The sequence below is a fragment of the Bufo gargarizans genome, chromosome 7 (assembly GCF_014858855.1).
Source record: "Bufo gargarizans isolate SCDJY-AF-19 chromosome 7, ASM1485885v1, whole genome shotgun sequence".
Lineage (NCBI taxonomy): Eukaryota > Metazoa > Chordata > Amphibia > Anura > Bufonidae > Bufo > Bufo gargarizans.
Window position 1 is genome coordinate 176,466,723 of NC_058086.1, and position 26,729 is coordinate 176,493,451.

At 41.3% G+C, this 26,729-nt stretch overlaps 1 protein-coding gene across 1 annotated transcript in view; it reads right to left on the bottom strand.

Moving 5' to 3' along the window:
• DPYD (dihydropyrimidine dehydrogenase) overlaps nucleotides 1-26,729 on the bottom strand; it is a 1,350,396-nt gene that overhangs the window by 120,665 nt on the left and 1,203,002 nt on the right. Inside the window, exon 20 of the mRNA XM_044302252.1 lies at nucleotides 8,433-8,612. Coding sequence (XP_044158187.1) covers nucleotides 8,433-8,612 — 180 coding nt within the window. The remainder of the gene's footprint in view (nucleotides 1-8,432; nucleotides 8,613-26,729) is intronic.

Below are 26,729 nucleotides of genomic sequence, written 5' to 3' on the forward strand. Positions count from 1 at the left end.
TAAGAAATAGTACCACCCTTGGCCCAAAATACAACAATCATCTCTTTTTTCAACTCTGATAAATTACCCCTTACCTATGACAACAACAAGGGAAATCTGCGCAGATAGCCTAACACATATGTTATATACCCACAAAGCCAACACATTACACATGACTTCATTGATGAGCTACACAATGGTGACATTGAAAGTAGGAAGTGGTCATAATAATGTGACTTGACAGTGTATATTAACTGTTCATTATAAGCTTAATGTTTTTTTATAGACTTGAAGTGCTAGGTAAAGGGACAGTTTCCGTCTTACTTCTAGAAGATAATGTTCTTGACAAGTCAAGATCCCTTTATAATCATGTGGCTTTAATAATTTATTAAAAAGAGTCAAAAGTCAGTTTTATCCCGAAAGCCTAACAGGATACAGTACTTTTAAGAACATGAAAATAACCTAAAGAGGTAGGCCCACAAACAACATTTATCACTTATCCTATCCTATCATCTATACTAATCATTGGAACTACCAACAAATATAAGAACGGAGGTCCTTGAGTCCCCAGATTCTTTTTTACCTTGACTTTCTAATATTTTCATCCCAGATGTGACTTAATCTATGGGGTATATTTATTAAGACCGGTCTTTTAGACCTGACCTCTTCATTACTTTGGTGGTTCCTCCACCACTTCTAAATGTAAGCCAGCTTCCTAGCTGTCTTACATTTAGACCTTTTCTATGCCTGAAACAGGCCTGCCTAACACAGGCCTGCCGGCCCATCCAATTCCCCGCCCATACCACACCTACTTACTTGCCGATTGCAGCGCAACAAACCATTGCTCCGTAATCCTAAAATATGCCTAATTTAGGCATATTTCAGCTTGATACATGACCTCCTATATGTCTAGAAAAACATATAAACTGGAACGATTTTTTTTAAGGCTATGTTCACAAGGCACATTTTGACAATGTCAAAATCCATTGCATATTCCGCCGAGGAAACCATCAGGGTCTGTCTCAGTTTTTTAAGTTCAGTGCCATGTATCTGCCCGCAGTTTAACCCCATTGTATGGAGCTAAACCACAAGCAGACTCCCGCTGCAGTTTCCCATGGTCTCCAAGCAGATTCTGCGCCAAGAATGGGCCTGTTCATTCTGGGCGTGGTCTGAAAAACCACACGTAAATAATCCAAGGCCACAAGAACAGCTGAGAGTTAGTCCCATTGAAGACAACAGGAGGCCATTTCAGTACGGGTGCTGCACGGATTCGGTGTCAAATCCGCTCCGAAATCTGTTGTGTGAGCATAGTCTAATACTGGATATTAAGACCCTGGTGAAATTAAATGTAATTATTAAAATGATATTTACATGCACTGCAATGCAAATATTGTCTAAGTAATTGATGGTGATTGCTTGATGAGTTGAGTGTTTTCAGGCAAGCAGATTACCAGTATCAACAGAGACCATCACACATGCAATACGCAGGAAGCTGAAATATTGCTTTCTAAGTACATTTGTCAAGCTTTTTGTATGGCTCAGCAGATTTGTGTGACCCATTCTACTTTCTTCTCTGCCCAGGATGTGTTTATTTTCTAGCAGTCATCATTCAGAAAGTACAAGTATGAAATTAATTAACCACAGATCAATCTGCAGCTTTAACGCTGCTACTTCTTTTTTTATTTTCCTTTGTGTGAATAATTTAGTTTTTTCCACTAAGCCCAAAAAAATATAGCGCAATCACACTGAAGCAACAAGCTGTTTGCTTTGTTAAAATGCTCTTTTATTTCTGGTATTGCCTATTTAAACTAAAGATTCCTCTGAATAATTTAATGCCCCTTTAAAACACCATCTCATTTCTCTTTTTACTCTTAATAATTGATGGAAAGACAAGTGGAGAACAACTTATAAGCATTGTGAGAATGCACAAGGTGCCATAGTAGATGATAGATACGTGTCACCGAGGTGCCTAGCCTCGGTGAAATGAACCGGTAACATTTTGTCATTACCCCTAGGTTACTGACGCTTGTTAGTAGTAGTTTAGTTGCTGGCTACAGCTGATCAGCACTGGGTTTCATTGGAGTAGTCAAAGAGCAGGGTGGGATGTCTACTCCCACGTATCCAGGTCAGGTTTTGGCTGGACTATATGAGCTAGGAAGCCCAGGAGAGCTAGGGGTGTGGTTCCCAGTCTGGAAGTGTGATAGACTGACTGGGAGTACAGGTGTGTGGAGTGTTTCAGCGGAGACGCCTGATATTGCCAAGTCTTTTTCCCCTCAAGCTGGTAGTGGAAACCAGGAACTACGAAGAACTGTGAGTCAGACCACTTAACATGGACTGTTTTTTTTGTGTGTTTTACATGCTGAAGCGAGTATTGGTTGAATCCGTTTTGGACAAAATAAAAAGACTATTGTTTGAACTATATCTGTAGTCACTATTTGAGCTGATCACCACAACATGTACATAGTTATTGTTTCCATGCATGGACATAACAAAGGACTTTCAAGGCAACTGCGATCCACATTATATTAGTAGGTGTTAAATTAACTATATTATGTATGGTACATGTAATATGGAAACATAACATTGGCTACATAATTTTTCATAGCATGACAAATTATGGAATTTATCATGAGGGGAATATTTCAAGTCAGTTTTGCTTGAGTCTGCGTTGGTGTACTTTATGCCCCATTTATCAAATATTGCATGTTGTTTCATAAATGTGTCTTATCTTAAAAGGGTTATCCCATGAATAATGTAAAACAAAGAAAGAAAATCAGACGACATGTACTACATGGCACTCTTTTTCTAACAAAGCTAGAACCAGCCCTCTACCTTACATGGATCTAGAGATCTCCTCAGTCATTGCTCTGATAGATTTATATCAAGCTGAAAGCTCAAGGGGGGTGTCTTTTCTGCTGCAGCTCAGGGGGCGTGTCCATGCTCTCCCTATCACAGCTCAGAGGGCGTGTCTCAACTCTCCCTATCACAGCTCAGGAGGCAGTTGAAGGATGAAACTGAGCATGTACGGCCATCTCAGTGAGCAGGACAAAGAAATAAGAAAAAAAATAACAGGAGGCGCTATACAGATACATTATATTAAATAACTCAGTGGCTATGCTACATTTTTTATTACATGCAATTATAAAAATATTCAGATTCAGGTGCTGGTTTGAAAACTGTAGAATATTTTTCATGAGACAACACCTTTATGGCTAGCCTGTCGGAGCTCTCTTGGTTCAGCATTGCTGGAGGCAGCATCATTTGTCCGGCTGATTCTCAGCAAATTTGCTGGGTTGCGGCTGGATCTTCTCCATTCCCTATTATAGTTAATGGAGCCAGCAGGCATTCAGGTTACATCTAGCAGTACCAGATCCAGAGATCTCCGGCAGGCTGGTCCCTGCCGGAACAGCCTGCCAAGTCTCTGAATGCTAGTGTGAAACTAGCCTTAAACCTAACACTTTTGTCTAAGAAAGCTACCCCAGTTTTCTTACTCCACCCGCCTACTGGAGTGAGATTGTGACTTTTCTGCAACTTTTTTTTTAAAGTCTCAGTGAAAAATCTGGAGTGAAACCTATTAACATAGCAATCCACACTCAATTTCCCATACATATAAAAAAAAATGAAAATAGTAGTGTAAAATGAAAGAAGAAGCCATAATTCTGGAGTGAAGGCATGATAAAGTGTGGCAGTGCGGTTAATTTGATAATAAATGGATTTCATTAGACATCTTAGTACTATCCCCCCAAAAATCCCAAAACAAAACAAAAAATCTTTGCTTACCTGGAATACTGTGTAGCCATTCCACTCAAAGGGAAGGTCTCATGCATTAAATTTACATTTTATTAAATACATTTAAGTCAGTAGAAGAAAAATAATTGTTTTATTCTTTTTTGTAAATTTCATACATATCTCCTTTTTAGCTTTAAATACGTTCCTGGGGACAGCTATATTGAAAACCCATACTTCATTCTTTATCCGTGTAGATAGTATAGCAGGGTATGTGTCCTTGATGGACTACCATAGAGGTGCAATGAACCTCTCCTGTATAGGTCTCCAATTTTTTATGGCAGTATGCATATTTTTGGGCAAAATCCATATGGATTGAAAAACAAACAAATAATTGTGACCTGCACCATCGAACTCTTTTATGTTTGGAGCAATATCTGTGGATATACTGCACAGAGTTTTCCAAACCTGTAGGGCAGTGCATGGAGACTGCATTGTTCCATACTAAAGAGCCATATGGGTTCTATGCATTGAACTCTACTAATATTTCTGGTTCACCATTGCTCACTTAGAAAATCAATTTTTACAATCACTAATGAGCATAAAAAGGAGTGAATTCTCTTAGAGTTGATTATAAATTGCATCTCAAAGGTTTGGTCACAGTCATAAACTGTAGTCAAAAATCATATCACAGAAATAAACTGGATACATAGTTACATATCGTTAATACGGCTGAAAAAAGACATAAGTCTAGTCAAGTTCAACCAAGGCATGGGAGGGGACGTGAATCCCGGAAGGAAGTGAGACTCAGATTTCTACACATTTTCATAAGTATTAATGTAATTTCCTTTTAAGAATTTATCTAAACTCTTTAAAACTGTCCACTGTTCCTGCTGTGACCACGTCCTGAGGAAGTCTGTTCCACAGATTCACAGTTCTTACAGTAAAAAAGCTTTGACACTTCTGGAGACTGAACTTTTTATTCTCCACTCAGAGGCAGTGCCCCCTTAGATGTTTCTTCTCAAGACTAAATAAATTTAATTCTTTTAATCTTTCTCCATAACTAAGTTCCTCCATGCCCTTATTAGTTTAGTTGCTCTCCTTTGTACATTTTCCAAGCTCCAGGGCATCCTTTCTATGGACTGATGCCCAGAACTGAACTGCATATTCCACATGAGACCGCACCAAAGCTTTGTAAAGTGGTAGTATTACATCCCTGCACCGCGAGTCCATGCGTCATTTAAAGCATGAAAATCTTGGATACATTGCAGTACAATTGTATACAGTTGCTATGTCCTATATAGATGTAGCAATTATTAACCAGACACTTCACATGTTAAATATAGTACTATAGCAAATTTTAACCGGACACTTAACGCAACGAAAGACCTTAAAAAATCAAGTTAAAATTCACTGAGACTATGTGTTTAACACGTTAAGCATCAAGTTAATGTCTGATATGTCTGTATTCCACTGCGCATCAAGAAGCTGTTACTATGTGCTGAGGTGGGCTAGCTGGAAGCATCAGGACTAATGTGTGGTCTAAAATAATGACATAAGGGAATGAGAAATAACTGGTCAGTTACAATGACAGAATGTCATTAATCAACATATGATAATGGTAAACTAATTGGCTAATGGACTCCATGAAGAATATGACTTAGCAGTGAAACTGTAAAGTCTTGCAAATCTTTACTGCAATAGACTTCAGTTCTAAAGTAAAGAGGCTAGGTCAGTGATGGCTAACCTTCGGCACTCCAGCTGTGGTGAAACTACAACTTCCAGCATGCTTCATTCATTTCTATGTTCTGAAAAACAGCCAAGCAAGTGTGCATCTTGGGAGTTTTGGTTTTACCACAGCAGGAGTGCCAGCGGTTAGCCATCACAGGGCTAGGCATTTAAAAGGAAAACACCAGTGTCCCATTGTTATTATTCGCCACCTTTTATACTGAATAATAAATAATCTATTGGGCCCTCTGCTAAGCAGCACGGATGTGGCCTGCAGTGACAGTTCCAGGTCTCTGCTGTTAAAGAACTCTGGAGTTGTCATTTTCTACAAATTATTGTAGTCTGTATTCAAACTTGCCAACAACAATTCTAATATATCCTTCTAAAGAGTCTGTCAGCAGTTCTGATTTTGCTAAACTGCTGCCAGCACTAGACAGAGGCTGGGAAGAGCAAGTCAAACATACCTTTTGTTGAGAATTTTTTTTACCAGGAGTAGTGTGAATATTATGTCTTATTCTGCCAACTTCTGCTCTCTGAATCGCCCAGGGTGGAACTTAACAGTGATGTGCTGTAGTAGTCTCCTGGTTGGGTGCTACAGCTGTCTTTCAGAACAGAGGGGACGGGTTGCAAAGAAGCTCAATGCAGAAAGCACCTCTCAGTGAATCACCACCCGGGCACTTCAGAAATCAGAATGCACTAGAATAAAAGATAATATTCACACTACTCCTGATTAGAAATGTTTCAATAAAGGTATGGTTGTCCTGCTCTCCCCAGCAGTTACCAAGTGCTAGCAACAGTTTATCATGGTCAGAACAGCTGACCCACTCGTTTTAAAGTGAGCATCTCTGCAGAAAGGGGCACATTTATTAAGACTGATGTTTTAGACAAAGGTCTTAAGAAAGGCTCTGCGCTGCCGGAGGATCCACCAAAATTATGAAGAAGCGCAGATCTCTCCATAACTTCAAATACTCCATAATAGGTGGGCTGTACGCCTGGATCCACAATAAGTGTCTGCGGGTCACACCACTGCCTCCTTTTCCCCTGTGTTACGTGGTGTACAATCCCCTGTCCAAGACGCAGGCCCGTATGCCTCACGCCATGCACCTGGCCCTTCACAAGCACTATTGGCTATCACATCCACTTCTGTGTCCCAGCGCAGCGCACAGATGTCCATACCCCACTCATGATCTATGAGACGTGTTATCCAAACTAAATGCGTTAAGCAAACACCTTCAATTGCTTTTCAATGGCTTTTATCTCAAGATAAGGCGATGAGCTAAGAAATTTGAGTTGAGAGCGTGAGTGCTAACCCTGCTACATCTGTATATAGCTACATAGTCAGTCACTAAAATATGATAAAATTTTAGACTTCTACTGTATAGGTCTCAGTAGAAGATTCTTAGCTGTAATGTAGAAGGTTGTGAGTTGTAATCCCGCCAGAAGCTTTTCAGAAATAGAGGCTAAATTAGATTTAAATACACTGGGGTGTCCCCAAGCACTGACTCCATATATGGACATAGCTATATATGGGGTCAGAGCAGGGACTCCTAAGCCGCGGACTGACACTGAGGGATTCCCTTACTGTACAGCGATCTGCTGCATACAAATAGAGGCTAAATTAGATTTAAATACACTGGCTCGTGCACACGCGGTGTTCGGCCGAGTATAGCGATGTGCTGAGCATAGCGATGCTCGAGCCGAACTGGTGATCGGCCAAGCATGCTCGCTCAACACTAGTAATTATATTAGCTATAAGACCTCCCTTCCTCCTTTTTTATGTATGCCACTGCTTGTGGGTTGCTTAAACAATACATTTCTACATTGCTGCTTTCTCCTACAAGGGATGAAGAGTGAACAAGCATCAGCAAGCCTTCCTGTGGAGTATCATGAATCAATGTTATTGTTCACTAGGGATTAATATTCTATAAAAAAAATATGTACCCCGTTTTATTTTGCCTTCATTGGCCCTGCAATGTACAGCACATAAATGTAGTTTTTGCCATCTATTAAAGGGGATATCCCATGCCTAATGTAAAAATGAAAATCAGACATCATATAGTACACCACAATCGCTTTCTAAAAAAAACTAGAACCAGCCCTGTACCTCACATGGATCCACAGATCTCCCTCTTCATTGGTCTGCTATATTTTTTATCAAGCTGGCATTTCCCTATTCATTGCTTCAATTGCTCTGTTAGATTCATTTCAGGCTGGCAGCTCAGGGGGCGTCTCATTTCCCAGGGGTCCTGTCTGTTCTGCTGTAGCTCTCTCTGTAACTGTCAAAGCTTCTAACAGTAGATGGGGCTGGGGGCAGTTATAGGATATCACTGAGCATGTGCGACCCTCTCATGGAAATAGATATACAAATAAGGAAATGAACAGCAGGTGGTGCTATAATGCTATATTTTATTGAATAACTTAGTAATACTACATTTGTAATTATATGCAATTACAATATTATTCAGATCCAGGTGCTGGTTTTAAAAATGTACAAAAGTTTTTGTAGGGTGACCCATTTCATAGGACCTCCAAGTATTGATTCCATCTCTCTTCAAAAGTTAGTTTTCTCAGTCAACATTGGCCTTTATTCAGAACCAGTTTTTATAATTGCTTAAATGAACGTTTTCAAGCCGACACGCTGTGCTGCAGTATGACACTAGATAGCAGGCAGCTGAATGTTTGCGCTTCTTCCTTCTGATTGCATATTTGTGTGTTTTTCTTATACATTTAAATATATATTATTTGGCAGACACTGTTATAAAGGAACACTATGAATGGGAAATGTACATCAAGGCCATTACATGCCGTTAGCGGCATTGAAAGGCATTGCTGCTAAAAAATGATGAAAAGCAAAAATGTCTATTATATTCTTGCCTCCCACAGCTTGGGAAATCTGGCATTGCTGTTCATTTTGTTCTATTGTTTGTTATAAAAAAATTAAAAAAAAGCTCATAATTGAAGAATACAAATAAAATGGGGTTAGTTAGGATGCTACGTACCTTTCCTATTATGTCTGCAACTTTTGGAACAAGCTTTCCTCTTTGATGTCTGAAAGTAGGTGGACTTTGTCCATCCCAGTCTTGCAGCTCCTCGATGCTCTTAAGGTAGAGAAGTGCCTTCAGACCTGTGCAGTAGTCATCGATCACGGTAAAGTCTTGATTTTGTATGGCACTGCAAACCTGAAGATAATCAGAAGGGAAAATGTTAATACAAGGATCTCATACACCGTGTTCTAAATTATTAAGCAAATTGGATTGAAAGGGGTTGTCAGGGTTCAGAGCTGAACCAGGACATAACCTCTTCTTCACCCAGGCAGCCCCTCTTTGTTGAGCATTGGAGCATTTCATGTTCTGATGCTCTCCCTTGTCTTACGCTGAAAGACGCAGGACAAGAGCTTTTTCAGCACATCTGGTGACTTATTGGGTCTCCCTATGGAAATGCTAGGCGGGGGCTTCTGCCTAGCAGTGAGCCTGAGGAAGTCACCGACACTAATGAGTGAGCTTTAGCACTGCCCTAGCCTGTAAAACAGCAGTTAGATCCCAATTGATCTAACAGTTATCCCCTACCCGTGAATAGGGAATAATTTGGAATAACCAAAACACCCCTTTTTTATATTTTTCACTTCCTGTTATGCAAATTAGATTATACAAGCCAAACTAGAAGGGCACCCATCTTTATTAAGCTTTTCCGAGTTCTTACCTCATCAATACAGAGCAGAGTACTGGTTGGCTGGATGAAATCTTTTTTCTTTTTACACCCCTCAAAAAAATTATAAAATGTATACAATTCATAATATGTAGTCCAAAATGTTTTTTTTTTGGCTTGCCCGACAAAGGGGAGGAAACATTTTTGGCTTAGTATAGAGGAGCACCAAATGATGCCGAAATTCAGGTGCAAGATTCTGTCACATAGTAAGCCACCTAATAAGTACTATAAACCTACACTAGACTAGACAGTGTAAAGGTGCGCCAGATTTATCATCTAGCATCAGCTACTTGATAAATCTGGTGCACATTAAGATTGTCTATTTTAACGGGATAATGTATTTAGTCGCACAGAAGGCATGAATATTTGCAACTTATTTCATAGTCACAATTAAAGAAGCTCAAGCAATGAGCTCGTCTTCACCCCAAATCAAAAAATTTCAATAGATCAAAAACAAAAAAGAGAAAAAAAGCCCCAAAAACAAAAATAGAAAAATATCAAACAGAGAATGATGTGATATACGCAGAAGGGATCCTGTCCCTGTGATGTCCCTAACTATTGACTAAACCTAGAGATAAACCCTGATGGGTGTACTCTGGTCCCGAACCTATTTCTACTTCTCCTTAGTATTACCCTAAGCAGATTCCAATGCGTTTCCCTTCATTAGGTTCATTAGAGGATCAATTGGTGGGTGATTTTATTTACTATAGTGAATACGATGCAAAAAAAAAATAATTATTAGGACCATCCAAAATTCTAACTTGTGATTGGATATAAACTATATCCCGCCCTCTGGATCAGCTTTAAAACCACTACTACTCCACCTTCAAGAGTGGCCATCATTATGGAGTTACCACTACCCCACAGTCCCTACCGCACGTAAATGGTCCAGTTGGACCTTGATTCACTTAATTGAAGCTACACACGTGTGAATATTTGTCATTTATAATGACAGGATCGGTTTATCATGTGGTAACCGCCCTACCCTATATTTTTTATTTCAGCATGTTCTATACTCTGCATTTTTCACGCAGCCCTGGCCCCATAGAAGTTAACGGGGCTTCAGTGAAAAACACATTGAATCCGGAAGCAAGTGCGGATGCAATGCGTTTTTCACTGATGATTGCTAAGAGATTTTGTTTGTAAGCCTTCAGTTTTTTATCATGCAGGTGAAAAACGCATAAAAACGCAATGCACCAGCGCGGAAAAAACTGAACACAATCACAGACAAAACTGACTGAACTTGCTTGCAAAATGGTGCAGGTTTTACTGGACGTACCATGAACACATCCGGTGCCAATCTGTCACGCTCATATGAAAGAGGCCTTAAGGGTTGCAATTTTCTTTCCTGAAATAAATTTACAGAATGTGGCACCCCATTTGTTACATTTATTGCACTAAATGCCTATAGATGTTTTCAGATTGAAGTCTGATCACATTTATTCTAGAGGTTTCTGATGATGTCACAGCCCTATAAATACGTTGGCCATCTTGCAGTCAGACATTTTCCAGCATTCAGAGTGCAGGGACAGACAAGTGAAGGTGCTAGGGACAGCTAATGGAAAAACTATTGTGGAAAAAAAAAAGACAGAAAAAATGATTTCTAAGTGCAGGGAAATGATAGGGAGGAATCATTTCACAGCATCTTAGTGCAGGACAGACCTCAGAAGGCGCTAGAGACATTGATAGGAAAGTGATTTACAAGTGCAGGGAATGATTAAATAAGAAAAATACATACACACTGCACTGTTGCAGGTTTTTCTGGTGAAAGCATATAGGGCCGTATTTCAGTAAACAAATACAAATATATATGCACTGCACTGTTGCAGTTATTTTTGGTCAAAGCTCATAGGGGTGTATTACAGTAAAATAAGAAAAATATATACGCATTTCACTGGTGCACTTATTTGTGACAAAAGCATTCAGTGGCCTATTTCAGTACAGAAATAAAAAATATATACGCACTTCACTTGTGCATTTATTTCTGCTGAAAGCGTTTACTGGCCTTTTTCAGTACAAGAAGAAAAATATATTCTCAGTTCTTGTCGGCGGTTATTTGTGTTGAAAGCATGGCTAGGAGTCACCAGGGTGCCAGCAGTGGGAGGTCAAAAACCAAATGTGCCCGAGTAGAGAACCTGCTTCGCAGCAGCCTACCTACCCGGGAAATAGTGGTGCAGGGGTTCTTGGAAGTAGCAGCGGTAGCAGTCAGTCAGTGCGGCGGTTATATGCTTTATTTTGTATTTCAGTACAAAAAGAAAAATACATTCTCAGTTCACGTTGGCGGCGGTTATATGTGTTGAAAGCGTTTAGTGGCCTATTTCAGTCCAACCAGAAACATGCATTCTCACTTCACGTCGGTGGCGGTTATATGTGTTGAAAGCATGGCTGGGATTTATTACTTTATTTAAGTATTTTGGTTGAAAATCAAAATTTATTCAGCGGTCAGCACTGCGGTTAAATCTACATGATATCTCCATGATAAATCTGCAGCATGGGGGCCCCGTATCTTTTGTGAGTTATTACGGTGGAAAAACTCATTTCATTCAGTGTTCAGTGCTGCAGTTATATGTGGTAAAATCTTTTGTGAATTATTTTGGTGAAAAAACAAATTTCCACCTCCTCCATTAACTTCCTCCTCTATTCATTCTCATCCACAACACACACACTGACTTGACACCACACCCAGCTATATACCGCACATAAGTGGTGCCAGCACCATCTAGGGGCGAATAGGTAAATGACACTGCCAGCCTGTTAAAGGGAATTACAGCATGATACCACAATAGATTTGATATGACATTTAGCAACAGTTTAAAGTGCCCACATATAGCACATAGTAGGACACTGCATCAAGATGAATCAGGCGTGGATCAGCCAGGATTTCCACACACCAATGCCTGATGCATGAGACTAGATCATCCATGGTGCCACACCAACAATTTAACAAAAAAGATCGGTTTCTTCAGGCTACCTGTCTCAGCTACCATTCTGACTCTGTCATTGTGCCACTCTGTGGCCTACTCATGCTTCCGCCACCTCCAGACTCTGTCATTGTGACGCTCTGTGGTCTCCTCATGCTGCTTCCACCTCCAGATTCTGTCATTGTGCCACTCTGTGGCCTCCACCTGATGCTGCCACCTCCAGACTCTGTCATTGTGCCACTCTGTGGCCTACTCATGCTGCCGCCACCTCCAGACTCTGTCATTGTGCCGCTCTGTGGTCTCCTCATGCTGCTGCCACCTCCAGACTCTGTCATTGTGCTATTCTATGGCCTTCTCCTAATTCTGCTGCCACTTTGTCATTGTGTCACTCTGTGGCCTATTCATGCTGCCGCTACCTCCAGACTCTGTCATTGTGCTACTCTTCGGCCTTCTCCTAATGCTGCTGCCACTCTGTTATTGTGCCACTCTGTGGCCTTCTCCTAATGCTGCTGCTGCTGCCACCTACAGACTCTTTTATTGTGCCGCCCGTTGGCCTCCTCATACTGCTTCCACCTCCAGACCCTGTAATTTAGTTACAATGTGGTCTCCTCATGCTGCTTTCACCTCACCACTATGTCATAGGTCCACTGTGTGGACTTCTCATGCTTTTCCCACCCTTCTCACTTCATGACTGGTCCACTATTTTGGCTTTCGGCCTTGGCTGACATCATCATTTATTTGACCTTTCTTCTGATCTGTCAGAAGGAAGGAAAAATGAGACGGACAATATATCCTGTCTGTGTAGCAGCTTTAAGTCCTGTATGGTCCCATCAGAATTGGCTTATGATTTGGTCAAAAGCAGGAGTGAATAGAAAACACAGAAAACATGCAAATATTCCATTCATGTGTCATCTCTGTTTTAGATCCACTCAATTTTTTTGCCTTATAGCCAATAGTGATGGATGAACATCGGCCGGGACAATTTGCCAACGTGATCGCGCGAACGCGATCAAACGTTCGCGCCTAGCAAGTTCGCGGCGGGCCCCATTAACTTTAATGGCAGGCTAACTTAAAAAACCTTAAGGTAATATTTGCAGCCACCAAATGCTTATTAACCTACTTAAAACTAAACTTTTATATAAGGTATTTACTGAAATAGGTCCCACAATTAGATAAATGTTTTACATGACTGTAATTAGTTTTCTGGCAAATAAACATGCATTAAATGTACATAGCACCACATTCACCATATAATAGGGTATCTCAAGCACTGAATTTGTTATAACCACTCACGGATTGATGTACAAATACTTCAGGCTGATGTGGTGGGTCTGGGTCTTGGTCAGATGGATATATTTGCTGAGGATTTCTTTTTGATCCGAGGACCTTAAAGAGAACCTGTCACCAGGATTTCAGGTATAGAGCTGAGGACATGAGTTGCTAGATGGCCGCTAGCACATCCTCAATACCCAGTCCCCATAGCTCTGTGTTCTTTTATTGTGTATAAAAACCAATTTGATACATATGCAAATTAACCTGAGATGAGTCAGAGTTTGAAAATATGACTCTTCTCTGGTCACACAAGTAAGATATGACTCTTTTATGTTAATTTGCATATGTATCAAATCGGTTTTTTTACACAATAAAAGCACACAGAGCTATAGGGACTGGGTATTGTGGATGTGCTAGCGGCCATCTAGCAACCCATGTCCTCATCTCTATACCCAAAATCCTGGTGACAGGTTCTCTTTAATTGTAGAATCGTCCGCTGTAGAAAGGATCCAAAAGGTTTTAGCAGTATTTTCTTTTTCCCTTAATACTGCTAAAACCTTTTGGATCCTTTCTACAGCAGACGACTCTACAATTAAGGTCCTCGGATCGAAAAAAGGAATCCTCACCAAATATATCCATTTGACCAAGACCCAGACCCACCACATCAGCCTGAAGTATTTGTACATCAAACCGTGAGTGGTTATAACAAATTCAGTGCTTGAGATACACTATTATATGGTGAATGTGGTGCTATGTACCTTTAATGCATGTTTATTTGCCAGATAACTAATTGAGGTCATCTACAACATTTATCTAATTGTGGGACCTATTTTAGTAAATACCTAATATAAAAGTTAAGTTTTAAGTAGGTTAATTTTTTCAGTGAAATACAGTTTACAATATACCTACACAAAAATGTATTAATACTACTGTGAATTTACACCAAATACTTACTAGTAGTGCAACAAATCGGATAGTGACATATTAGAGGGGGATCAATGGCAAAAATTCCCACAAAAAATATGTATTTTAATCAGGTGCCATTTTTATGCGTCTTAAAGGGAAACTGTCAAAACTGCTGGAGCCTAGAACATTTTTATTTTAGACCACGGGAGTACAGGGCCCAAACATTAGGCATTCACCGGACAGAAAACATCAAGTGATTATGTGGCTGGAGGTATATTAGACGGTTGATGGATATCAATCTTACAGCAGGCCAGTGGACTACAGGCCCCAAAAATTATTCATTCACCGGACAGAAAATATCAAGTGATTATGTGGCTGGAGGTATATTAGACGGCCATTAGATATCAATTTTACGGCAGGCCAGTGGAGTATAGGCCCCAAACATTAGGCATTTACCGGATAGAAAACATCAAGTGATTATGTGGCTGGAGGTATATTAGATGGTCATTGGATACCAATTTTACTGCAGGCCAGTGTACTACAGGCACTAAAAATTATTCATTCACCGGACAGAAAATAGCAATTCATAATGTGTCTGGAGGTACATTAGACAGTCACCGTATAACAATTTTACTGTTGGCCAGTTAGATTATAGGCCCCAAAAATGATGCATTCACAGGACAGAAAAGATCAAGTGATTATGTGGCTGGAGGTATATTAGACGGTTGATGGATATCAATTTTACTGCAGGCCAGTGGACTACAGGGCCAAAAATTATTCATTCACCGGACAGAAAACATCAAGTGATTATGTGGCTGGAGGTATATTAGACAGTCATTGAATACCAATTTTACTGCAGGCCAGTGTACTACAGGCCCAAAAAATTATTCATTCACCGGACAGAAAACATCAAGTGATTATGTAGCCGGAGGTACATTAGGCGGTCACCATATAACAATTTTACTGTTGGCCAGTTAGATTACAGGCCCCAAAAATTATGCATTCAATGTACATAAAAGATCAAGTGATTATGTGGCTGGAGGTATATTAGATGGTCGATGGATATCAATTTTACTGCAGGCCAGTGGATTACATTATTCATTCGCCAGACAGAAAACATCAAGTGATTATGTCGCTGGACTTATATTAGACAGTCATTGAATAACAATTTTAATGCAGGCCAGTGTAGTACAGGCCCCAAAAATTATTCATTCAACGTACAGAGAAAAACAAGTGATCATGTGGCTGGAGGTATATTAGACGGTCATAGGATATCAATTTTACTGCAGGCCAGTACAGATACATGTCAAAAACATATGTTTAAAATAACAAAAAATATTAAATTGGATTAAAAACATGGCCAACAAAATCCCCTCTTTGAAAAAAAACCAAATGATAATAGTTGAAATTTGATAACACATGGTCGTCACAGATGTTGAATTACTCCGTGGACCCAAACATTAGGCATTCACAATACAGAAAAGGCCTTTTATGCCGCTGTATTTACATAAGACAGGGACCATTATTTGTTCTGGGTGGTGGCGGATATGTGTGGGCTGGCATGAGGAAATTCAATTAAACGTGGTCCTCACAGGTGTTGAATTTCTCTGAGATCCATGCGTCATTCATTTTTAGAAATTTGAGGTAGTCCACACTGTCGTGAGCTTTACGAGTGCGCATGTCGGTCACGATCCCCCCGCTGTGCTGAACGTCCTTTCGGACAGGACACTCGACAAGGGGCAAGCCAAGAGTTCCATGGCAAATTGTGCCAGCTCCGGCCACAGGTCAAGCCTACACACAAAGTAGTCAAGGGGTTTCTCGCTTCTTAGAACGATCTAGGCGTTCCCTGAGGCTGGATCCGGAGGGCGGCTATCGATGGGTTTGCTGAAAGAATGATCTCATATCCAAAGTGACCAACACATCTTCAAACCGCCCTCTTCTTGCATGTGCTGTAGGATTGGTACCCGCAACTGTTTCTCTGTGGGTGGAAATTCCTCTGCCAGCGTTATTCAGCATTGCGACTTCCTCATCTTCCAGCTCCTGCTCCTCGACGGCTTGATCAATGACACGACGCAATGCACGCTCCAGAAAGAAGGCGTAGCATACGATGTCACTGACGGCACCCTGGCTGCGACTGACCAGTTTGGTGATCTCATCAAATGGCCACAGAAGTCTGCCTGCATCACGCATGAGAAGCCACTGGTGCGGTGAAAAGAAACCAAACTCCCCAGAACCTGTCCTGCTGCAGAGTTCATACAGGTAGTTGTTAATGGCATGTTTCTGCTGGAACAGCCTATCAAGCATATACGGTACGAGGTGTAGTTCCAGCATGTCAGACTGTCACAAATTAGACGTCTGACAAGTAGGTGGTGTCGCGACTGAAAGTCAGCAAGGCGAGCCATGGCCATGTAAGATCTAAAATGGCCAAAGATTTTTCTGGCCTCCTGCAAGATGTCCTGGACCCTGGGGTATTTGTGTCACGGAAAGTGTACAGAAAACTATATGACACAAAATGAAGATCCAACTGACTGGTTCCAAAACTAAGGAACCAAAGGGATAGCCCTGCAACAGACCTGGCTCTCTCCCTAACTGCTCAGCCTATGCAAAAATCTCAATGGTAGATGATTGTATATCCTCGTTCTCGACTGTATAACACCTGAACACCCTATAATAGTGAGGGGACACGACCACCGGCTCCCTACACTTGATACGGAGGGAGTCAGGGTCACCTGGGATCCAGCAAACAGGAAAATACAAATTAATGAACAAAACTTATCTGTAGAAGACTCAGTAGTAGCATCCAACATGCACACACTCCAGGAAGTTGTATAAACCGCAAAGTGATGCAGTATGGGAAGGGATTTAAAGGGATGCAATCAGTGCAACCACATGACAGCTGAGAGAGGCTAACGAGATGAGAAAATGAAAGCAAAACAAAAGGAACCTCAAGGAGGAGGTTCTGAAGGACGTCTGTCAGAGCTTCTCAGATCTCTGGTGGTGACAATTTGGCAACGAATCACTGCATGACTAAGTTCAGGATGTGTGCTATGCACAGCATGTGTGTCATTTTGCCCTGTTTCAGTGCACTCAGCAGATTGGCACCATTGTCGCACACCACTTTGCCAACTGTCAAATGGAGCGGGGTTAGCCAATGATCAGCCTGTGACCGCAGAGCTGAAAGCAGTGCAGGACCGGTGTGGCTCTTGGCTTCCAGGCACAACCGCCGCAGCACAGCCTTGCAACATCTCACCTGGCATGTCAAATAAGTTCTGGGGAGCTGGGGGGGAGCAGCTGAAGAGGCGGTAGCAGTGGCAACTGGGGGCAACAGGTATATCACACCAGTAGCAATTCGTTTTTCGAATAGCGTTTGTCCTTCTATATAGCTGCGGTGTCTCAGCAGAACCACACACAACTGCTGCACAATACAAATGCACTATAATATACTTTCTATATTAGAAGGTATATTATAGTTATATCACACCCCTCTATCAGTTTTTTTTTGGGGGGGGGCAATGGGTATATCACACTCGTTGCAATTACTTATTCTAATAGCATTTGTCCCTCTATCTAGCTGCGGTATCTCAGCAGAACCGCACACAACTGCTGCACAATACAAATGCACTATAATATACTTTCTATGTTAGAAGGTATATTATAGGCATATCACACCCCTCAATCATATTTTTTTGGGGGGGAAACCGGTATATCACACCATTTTGCAATTACTTATTCCAATAGCGTTTGTCCCTCTATCTAGCCGTGGTATATCAGCAGCACTGCACACAACTGCTGCACAATATAAATGCACTATAATATACTTTCTATGTTAGAAGGTATATTATAGGTATATCACACCCCTCAATCAGAGTTTTTTTTTTTTGGGGGGGGGGGGGCAAACAGGTATATAACACCAGTTGCAATTAGTTATTCCAATAACGTTTGTCCCTCTATCTAGCTGCAGTATCACAGCAGAACTGCACACAACTGCTGCACAATACAAATACACTATAATATACTTTCTATGTTAGAAAGCATATTATAAGTATATTACACCCCTCTGTATGTCACACCTATCGATAGCACACCTATACCAGTCCTTAAAATGCCTTTTGTGGCCCTAATAGCTAGCATTTGGTGTCACTAACAGTCTGTCCCTGCTTCACACAGCAACCTCTCCCTACACTGGCAAAAAACAGAATGTAAAATGGCTGCCAGATCGGGTTTATAGGGTAGGGGGTGTGTCCATGTGCTGAAACGTCTTAATTGGCTGTCCTGTCCCACCTGATAGATGTGTCATGGGTAAAAGTTTGTCACTATGCAAAAAATATAGCACGTACGGATATCGCCATATGTTCGGATGTTTGGCGAATCGCGAACAAGCAAAGTTTGCCGCAAAACGAATGCTGGGCAAACCGCAAGGCCATCTCTATTTAGCAATATTAATGGATTATTTAGCAAATGCTGTCCGAGTGAAGGCGTATTATCCACAGACAGCATCCGTTTTTTCTGGGTAATTGTTCTGACGGATCAGAGAATGGGGAAAATTAATCAGTGACGTCAACACAAACTTACTGCTGACACCCTCTTTACTCTGTCGGGGGGCTCTATTTGTATACGAGTTTAATAGAACAGGTTCTGTAGACATCTATGTGGAATCAGCTGACGACGGTGTAAAAGGAGTGCATTTCTTCTTGACGCTAACATCGACCTGTAAGGCTGAGTTCATACTTGAGTCATTTGGTCAGTTTTGGCCCTGTGACTGCCCTAATAAGTGAATTGTGCAGTAATTCTAAGGCCTCTTTCATACGGGCATCACATTTTGGCTCAGGATGCGCCCCGGGTGCATTGCGGCAAACCCGCGCTAATAGGTACGCAATTTCAGTTTTGACTGCGATTGCGTTCCGTTGTTCAGTATTTATCAAGCGGGTGCAATGCGTTTTGAACGCGCGTTATAAAAAACTGAATGTGGTACCCAGACCTGTACTTCTTCACTGAAGTTCAGGTTTCGGTTCAAGGTTGTGTAGATGTAATTATTTTCCCTTATAACCATGGTTATAAGTGAAAATAATAGCATTCTTAATACTTAATGCTTAGTAAAATAGGGCTGGAGGGGTTAAAAAAATAAAAAATAATTTAACTCATCTTAAGCCACTTGTTCGCGCAGCCCGACCTCTCTTCTTTCTTCTTTCTTCAGGACCTGGGTAAAGGACCTTTGATGACATTACTGCACTCATCACATGGTCCATCACCATGGTGATGGATCATGTGACGGACCACGTGATAAGCGCAGTGACATCACCACAGGTCCTTTTCCTCCTGCACAGCAAAGAAGAAGAAAGAAGAGAAGCCGGGCTGCGAGAACAAATGGATGATGTGAGTTAAATTATTTATTTCTTTTTTTTTAACCCCTCCAGCCCTATTTTACTAAGCATTCTGTATTAAGGATGCTATTATTTTCGCTTATAACCATGTTACAAGGGAAAATGGTAATGATCGGGTCCCCATCCCGATTGTCTCCTAGCAACCGTGCGTGAAAATAGCACCGCATCCTCACTTGCTTGCTTACGCATTCACTTCTATAGGGCCTGCGTTGCGTGAAAAACGCACAAAATAGAGCATGCTGCGAAGTGATGCGTGAAAATCACGCTCATGTGCACTGCCCTATAGAAATTAATGGGTCCGGATTCAGTGCAGGTGCAATGCGTTCACCTCACGCATTGCACCCGCGCGGAAATCTCGCCCGTGTAAAAGAGGCCTAAGAGCGACGCCTGTCATCTGCGTGTCATACGGACTCACAGTATTATTTCACTACCAAAGCAGACTGCGTGTTACTGCAAGGCACAGTGTTTTACACCACTATAAAGGCTCTCTGCAGCTAGGAAATAGCTGCTTTTAACGTGATTCACCGCAATTAAATTCAGATCGAAGCTAATTTTTCCGAAAAATTCAGCGAACCGTCTGAATCGAATTTTTAAAAGATTCGCTCATCTTTAAAAATAATAAAGCCCCACCCAGAAAACATCCGTTTTAGAGTACATGTACATGACCGTATGTATTTTCCAGTCCGCAAAACATGGTTCCGCAAAAAATTACGGATGACATCCGTGTGACATCCGTATTGCATCCAGTTTTTTTTGTGGATCCATTGTAACAATGCCTTTTCTTGTCTGCAAAACAGACAAGAATAGGACATGTTTTATCTTTTTTCCAGAACGTCCATGCGGGCATATGGAAACGGAATGCATACAGAGTCATTTCTGTTTTTTTGTAGACCGATTGAAATGAAAGGTTGCGCTAATGGGCAGCAAAAAGAAAACAGAAGAGATGCAGAAAGAAAATACGTTTGTGTGCATGAGCCCTTAGCCTTAGTAAATGCTCTTTGATTTGCATAGAGCAAAGTCCTCCTAAAATGGCACAAATAAAACATAAATTTGGTGCAAATGCCTACTCTGCTGACAAAACAGCCAAAATTGTTACAATTTTCTGGTGCAGCACACTTTATAGATTACCCAAGACGTTATTAGTAAATCTACCCCATTATATATTATTACTGACTCCTGGCTCTCGTAGTGACAGTTTAATGTCTCTGCAGCATTTTGACTGAAACCAGTATGTCTTAAATGGCTCCTTTGTAATTAAGTGGATTTCCCCAGAACGGACTGTGGCTGATTGCATACTGATTGCTTGCTTACAGTGAATGTCGATAATGAGTTCAGGTTTGATAGAAGGCATTTTTTCACTTTGATTAACGCATTAAATCACCCCAATAACAAATAAAGGCTTATTGATCGTTAGGTTTAGACTAATAAGTTATCTGAAATTTGCTTATAGGTAAAAATATTACCGAGAACAAGTAACAACCAATATGAACATCATGAAGACCTGAATTGAAGTCTTTAAAAAATGCAAGGAAAAAATAAATCTGATCACTGCTTTTCTTTTTTTTTATGGTATACATTTAAAAATCTTATTTTTCGCCGTATAAGGTTTTTGGGGAGGAAAATAAGAAAAAAAATATTTTTGAACTAATTGTGGTCTGTGGGTGATGCACTGTTATGGGGATCTGTGGATGACGCACTGTTATGGGGGATCTGTGGGTGACACTTATAGGGGATCCTCTCTGGATGGCACTGTTATGAGGATCTGTGTATGACAGTTATGGGGGGGATCTGTGGATGACACATATATAGCATCTTATGCTATGTGTCATCCACAGATCCCCTCCATAAGTGTGGGGGTCGCATTTGCTTTTATAATGGGGGTGGGGGTCGCATCTGCATTTATAATGACAGCGGGGCCCGTGCAGTGACTGTATTCTACTACACGGGCCCCGCTCACTGTATAATCATATCCCTAATACCGTAGTTAATTGTTGTGTGCACTGCATGTAAAAGCATAATGTGCGATGATGATGAGCGCTATTACTTACAATTAGAAGCGCTCGCCTTTCGGAGCAGAGAGGAGGGAGGAGGCAGGAGGCAGGCCGGGAGGACGGGCGCTGGCAGTGTGAGTCATACGTCACGCGCCTGCGCCGCCTGCTTCATTCATGAAGCAGGCGGCGCAGGCGCGTGACGGATGACTCACACTGCCAGCGCCCGTCCTCCCGGCCTGCCTCCTGCCTCCTCCCTCCTCTCTGCTCCGAACGGCGAGCGCTTCTAATTGTAAGTAATAGCGCTCATCATCGCACATTATGCTTTTACATGCAGTGCACACAACAATTAACTACGGTATTAGGGATATGATTATACAGTGAGCGGGGCCCGTGTAGTAGAATACAGTCACTGCACGGGCCCCGCTGTCATTATAAATGCAGATGCCGCCCCCAGCCCCTCCTCCCTCACAGCTGATACACCCGCCGCACGGCATTGCGGCGGGTGTATCATTGAAAACTAAGCAAAATCGGCTACATTCGCCGAATAAGACGCACTGCTATTTCCCCCCACTTTTGGGGGGGAAAAAGTGCATCTTATACGGCGAAAAATACGGTATATATCGTTCACTATCTAAATATTTTTTGCTGCTCCAGTTTCTGCTCAAATCACACATATTTGACTTTACTTTTATTTAAAAACAATTATTAGTGTTTTACGGCTTATGTGCAACAGTTATACAGACCTATATGTCTGTACATGGTTACTTTAAATCAGATCTGTCATCAGACTATGCTCATAAAAAGATATTCTAGTATGGGGACAGCTCCCACTTTTATAGTAGCCAAAATGACACAGCTGCATTTGGCTCATAGCAGTTCCCCCACCTCCCTCAGTCCTTCTCACAGTAAAACATGGGCTGGCTACTGTGTTGATGTGTATAAATAGGTCTAAAGAGACTCTTTCTACTTTGTACATACTGGTAGTTTTGGTGTTGTGATCTGTCCATAACGTTTCAGCTACCTTCAACCACTACTAGGAGGACTAGCAAGTTTTTGACATACTTTTTATACACTGAACTCAGGAATGAAATAGTATGCAGTATGCTCTGAAGCTCCCCCTGCTCCCCCTAGTGGTGGCTGCAGACAATCAGAAGTTTGTCACATAAAAACAGGAATTCGGGTCACTGCTTATCAAAAACAGGGCTCTGTCTGCTATATCTATAAGCTGCTATATAATGAATTAATAATGTATCAGCGCAGATGGTCAGACATTTTTTAGATCAAGAAACATTCAAAGTTAAACATTCACTATAATCTTTGTTAAAGAGATTGTGCAGTGCTACAATATTTATGGCCTACCCTCAGGAGAGGTCATTAATATCAGGTCAGAGGGATTCCGACTCCAGGCACCCCCGCTGATCAGCTGTTTGGAGAGGTAGCAGCCTTTGTGCAAACGCTACTTCTTTTTCAAAATTACCTGCGCAGCGTCTCTCTTTTGTAGAGGTGGCGCAGTGTAATCCCAGCTGCTCATCCCATTCAAGTGAATGTGCTGTAATTACACTGCGTTGCCGCTGTAAAGAAGACAATGAGCACATCGCACTTGCACTAGAACTAGCTCGCACTAGCGCCACTACATCTTCTCCTGGTCAGCAGGTGTTTGGGAGTCGGTCACCTACTGTTCCTCAGGATAGGTCATCAATAGTGTTGAGCGAATCAAACCCGACAAAGTGGAATTTGATCCGAATTTCAGAATAAATGTAATTTGCCACAAAGCTAAATTTCCTTGTGCTTCATGGTAGCGAATCGGTTTTAGTGTAAAAAACAAACAAGAAATCATACTTACCATCTCCATTTCTTCACAATGGCCACCGCCATCTTGATTGAATATCTTGCACAAAATCCTGTGCGCGGTCACGTATGACCACCGCAAGCAAATGGGATGAAGTAAGTATTTATGATTGCGGCAGTACAGTGATGGAGAGCGGCGCTATCGCTGCTCCCTCTCATTGCACCCACTGCATACCAAGAAATGTGCTTCGTGACAAAGTATTTCGTCATGAAGCAAATCTTTTTGTGAAATTCGGCGAAGCAGCCGAATCAAATTTTTGAATACTTTGCTCATCACCAGTCATCAATATTGTAGCACTGTAGGACACAATCCCTTTAAGGTAAATCTTTAGAAAGCTTTTCACATAAAAAGGCTAAAAAAAAATATCTACATCCAAAATACAATTATAGGTTGGAATATATATTATTCTGTCTCTCCAAAAACACATTTACCCAGCATAAGTAATTTGTATTTTCCCATAGTCAATACACCGAGCCATTCTGTACTTTTCACAAAATTGAATATTGTACAAGGCAAGCAGAGGAATTTGCCGTCTGTAATATATGGCCAATATACCGAAGCCATTTGCTTAATTGTAATTCAACCTTAAATGTGATATAATGTGCTATGAAATTGCTACAGTTAAGGTCACTCTGGTGATTGCATGACCAATTTTAGCTTGATTCATATACCTCTCCTTGCTAAATCTCACTTCCCCAGCTGCTGAAAAGTGCTATTTTATTTGTTGCATTCGAGTGTCTTATCCACAATCTACTGTCGTTCAGCTAAAGAATGAGCACTTAGAAAAGCTGTAAATATTTATCGCCGACATTAGTTCTACATCATGAATTCTTGCACTAATCATTAACTGCCACCGGATTAACTTACCTTCGATCCGTGAGCATGTAAACAGCAATCTGCTCTTAGCGTCTGCTCCTCGGAGTTTAAACTGCATTAGTCTTACGGGGTAAAAGTACCATACATCATATGTATAGGGGAGACACATATGTTGTACATAACGATGGTAGAACTGAATAATTTACATAATCACAGTTCAAAATGATGAGCAAATTTCTTGTAATTCGATTTGGAATCAATTTGCCCCAACTGGTCGGGAGATTCAATTCGACCAGAATCAAAAGTGCCCTAATCGGCCTGAAAAGTTGTGAATGACATTCTGGGCTCTTCTAGGACTGTATTTTACTCAATTCAAGCCATTTAATGCCAAGCCAGCATTAGTAATCTCATGACAGCGGCATATACATCTATGGGTAAATGCATGTCTGCTGGTGGCAACAAACAACCTTTGAAAAACAAATAGCTCTGTAAAAATGTTTCAATTTTTAAAAAAACTTTTGGCAGCAAATGCCTGCCCTTGTGCATGCACGTGAGCTGCCTCAAGTCATGTGATCCTCCTTCTTCATCTTTCCCATCTTCTGATGCCATTTTGAGAAATTCTCCCTAGTCGTATAACTAAATTTTACCTAAATTTTCTGAAAGTTTAATACGTTTAGAATACAGATGAACAAATTTCCTGAAATTAGTTTTGTCTCTGACTCACCAATTTTTTTTGCTTTTTTAAATTATTTCTTTTTTTGGGTATGAATTGATTCAACCCAAATCAAATATGCTCCAATAAAAAATTGGTCTTCTAGGGCTCATATTTGTTTTTCTCAAAACCCAGAGGAAAAATATAAGCCCTAGAAGATAAAAGAGATTTAAAGGGGGTCCCCAGGATGGGTCATCAATATGAGATCGGTAGGGGTACGACACCCGGCACCCCCACGACCAGCTGTATGAGAAGACGGTGTACGCAGTGTATACATGCCATCTCCCGTCTTTTTTCCTGTCTGCTGCTACAGTCTATGGCAAAGACGATAAACATGAATAGAGAAATGAGATTGCACGTGCACATTGTGCGTGCCGTCTCCTCATACATCTGATCGTCAGGGGTGCCAGGTGTTAGGCCCCTGCCAATCTGATATTGATAACCAATGAATGGGGAACGCTCTGGATCCATTTGAGCTACAGGGCTGGTTATAAGTTTGTTAGTAAGAGATTGTCATGCACTATATAATGTCTGATACAATTTCTGCAACAGATTCTGGGGCAGATTTTTGGATGGGAAAAAAACAAAAATGATGAATTTTATTGAGAGTCTATTTTCTTATTGCATCTTTCTAGATATTTGTCACACAGAATGACAGTAGTGTTCAGACGCTGGTTTGTACCACCAAAGTGCTAATGGCTAAGTTTATATCTCTAAACTGCTGCTTGCCTTCCATCATTCCAAATGGAAACATAATCACAGCCCTGATTCACCTAGGATTTGAGTACTTAACCAGTAAATGTAACTCAAAGGACAAGTTGGATTCAAGCAATACTTCCGCCTGTCAAATAAATATATTAATAGGATGAAGTAAAGCATACACTAACCAGAATAGTCCTTAACCAGAGTGCACAAAGAGAAACTTACTTTAAATGCACTCGGATCAGATGGTGTGCTGCATGGCATCAGGCATAATAAGGGCACAAATGGTGAAATAATTGAAAATTATTCAGTTCCTATACTCAAAAATAATTGCTAGTATGAAATTGTGCAATTGTATAAACATTGATGCATCTATTCTGTTCAAAGGCATAACTTGAATTTTCTGAGCTCAGATGGGTAGTCCAGTGATCCTCTGTGAGCCTGGACAGATAAATTTTTATATTGATACTTTGTAATTCATCATTGGATGTCAAAATCTTAAATTGAAGCATGTGATAGTGTGCAGCATAAAAGTTAGTACATAAAGTCAAATATTTAGTCTGGAGGAAAATGTGTGTATCTGGGTAAGTAACTGGCTTAGGCCTCTTTCACACTTGCGTTGTCCGGATCCGGCGTGTACTCCACTTGCCGGAATTACACGCCGGATCTGGAAAAACGCAAGTGTACTGAAAGCATTTGAAGACGGACCCGTCTTCAAAATGCTTTCAGTGTTACTATGGCAGCCAGGACGCTATTAAAGTCCTGGTTGCCATAGTAGGAGCGGGGATCGGGGGAGCGGTATACTTACAGTCCGCGCGGCTCCCGGGGCGCTCCAGAGTGACGTCAGAGCGCCCCATGCGCATGGATGACGTGCCATGCGATCACGTGATCCATGCGCTTGGGGCGCCCTGACGTCACTCTGGAGCGCCCCGGGAGCCGCACGGACGGTAAGTATACTGCTCCCCCGCTCCCCGCTCCACTTTACCATGGCTGCCAGGACTTTAGCGTCCCGGCAGCCATGGTAACCATTGAGAAAAAGCT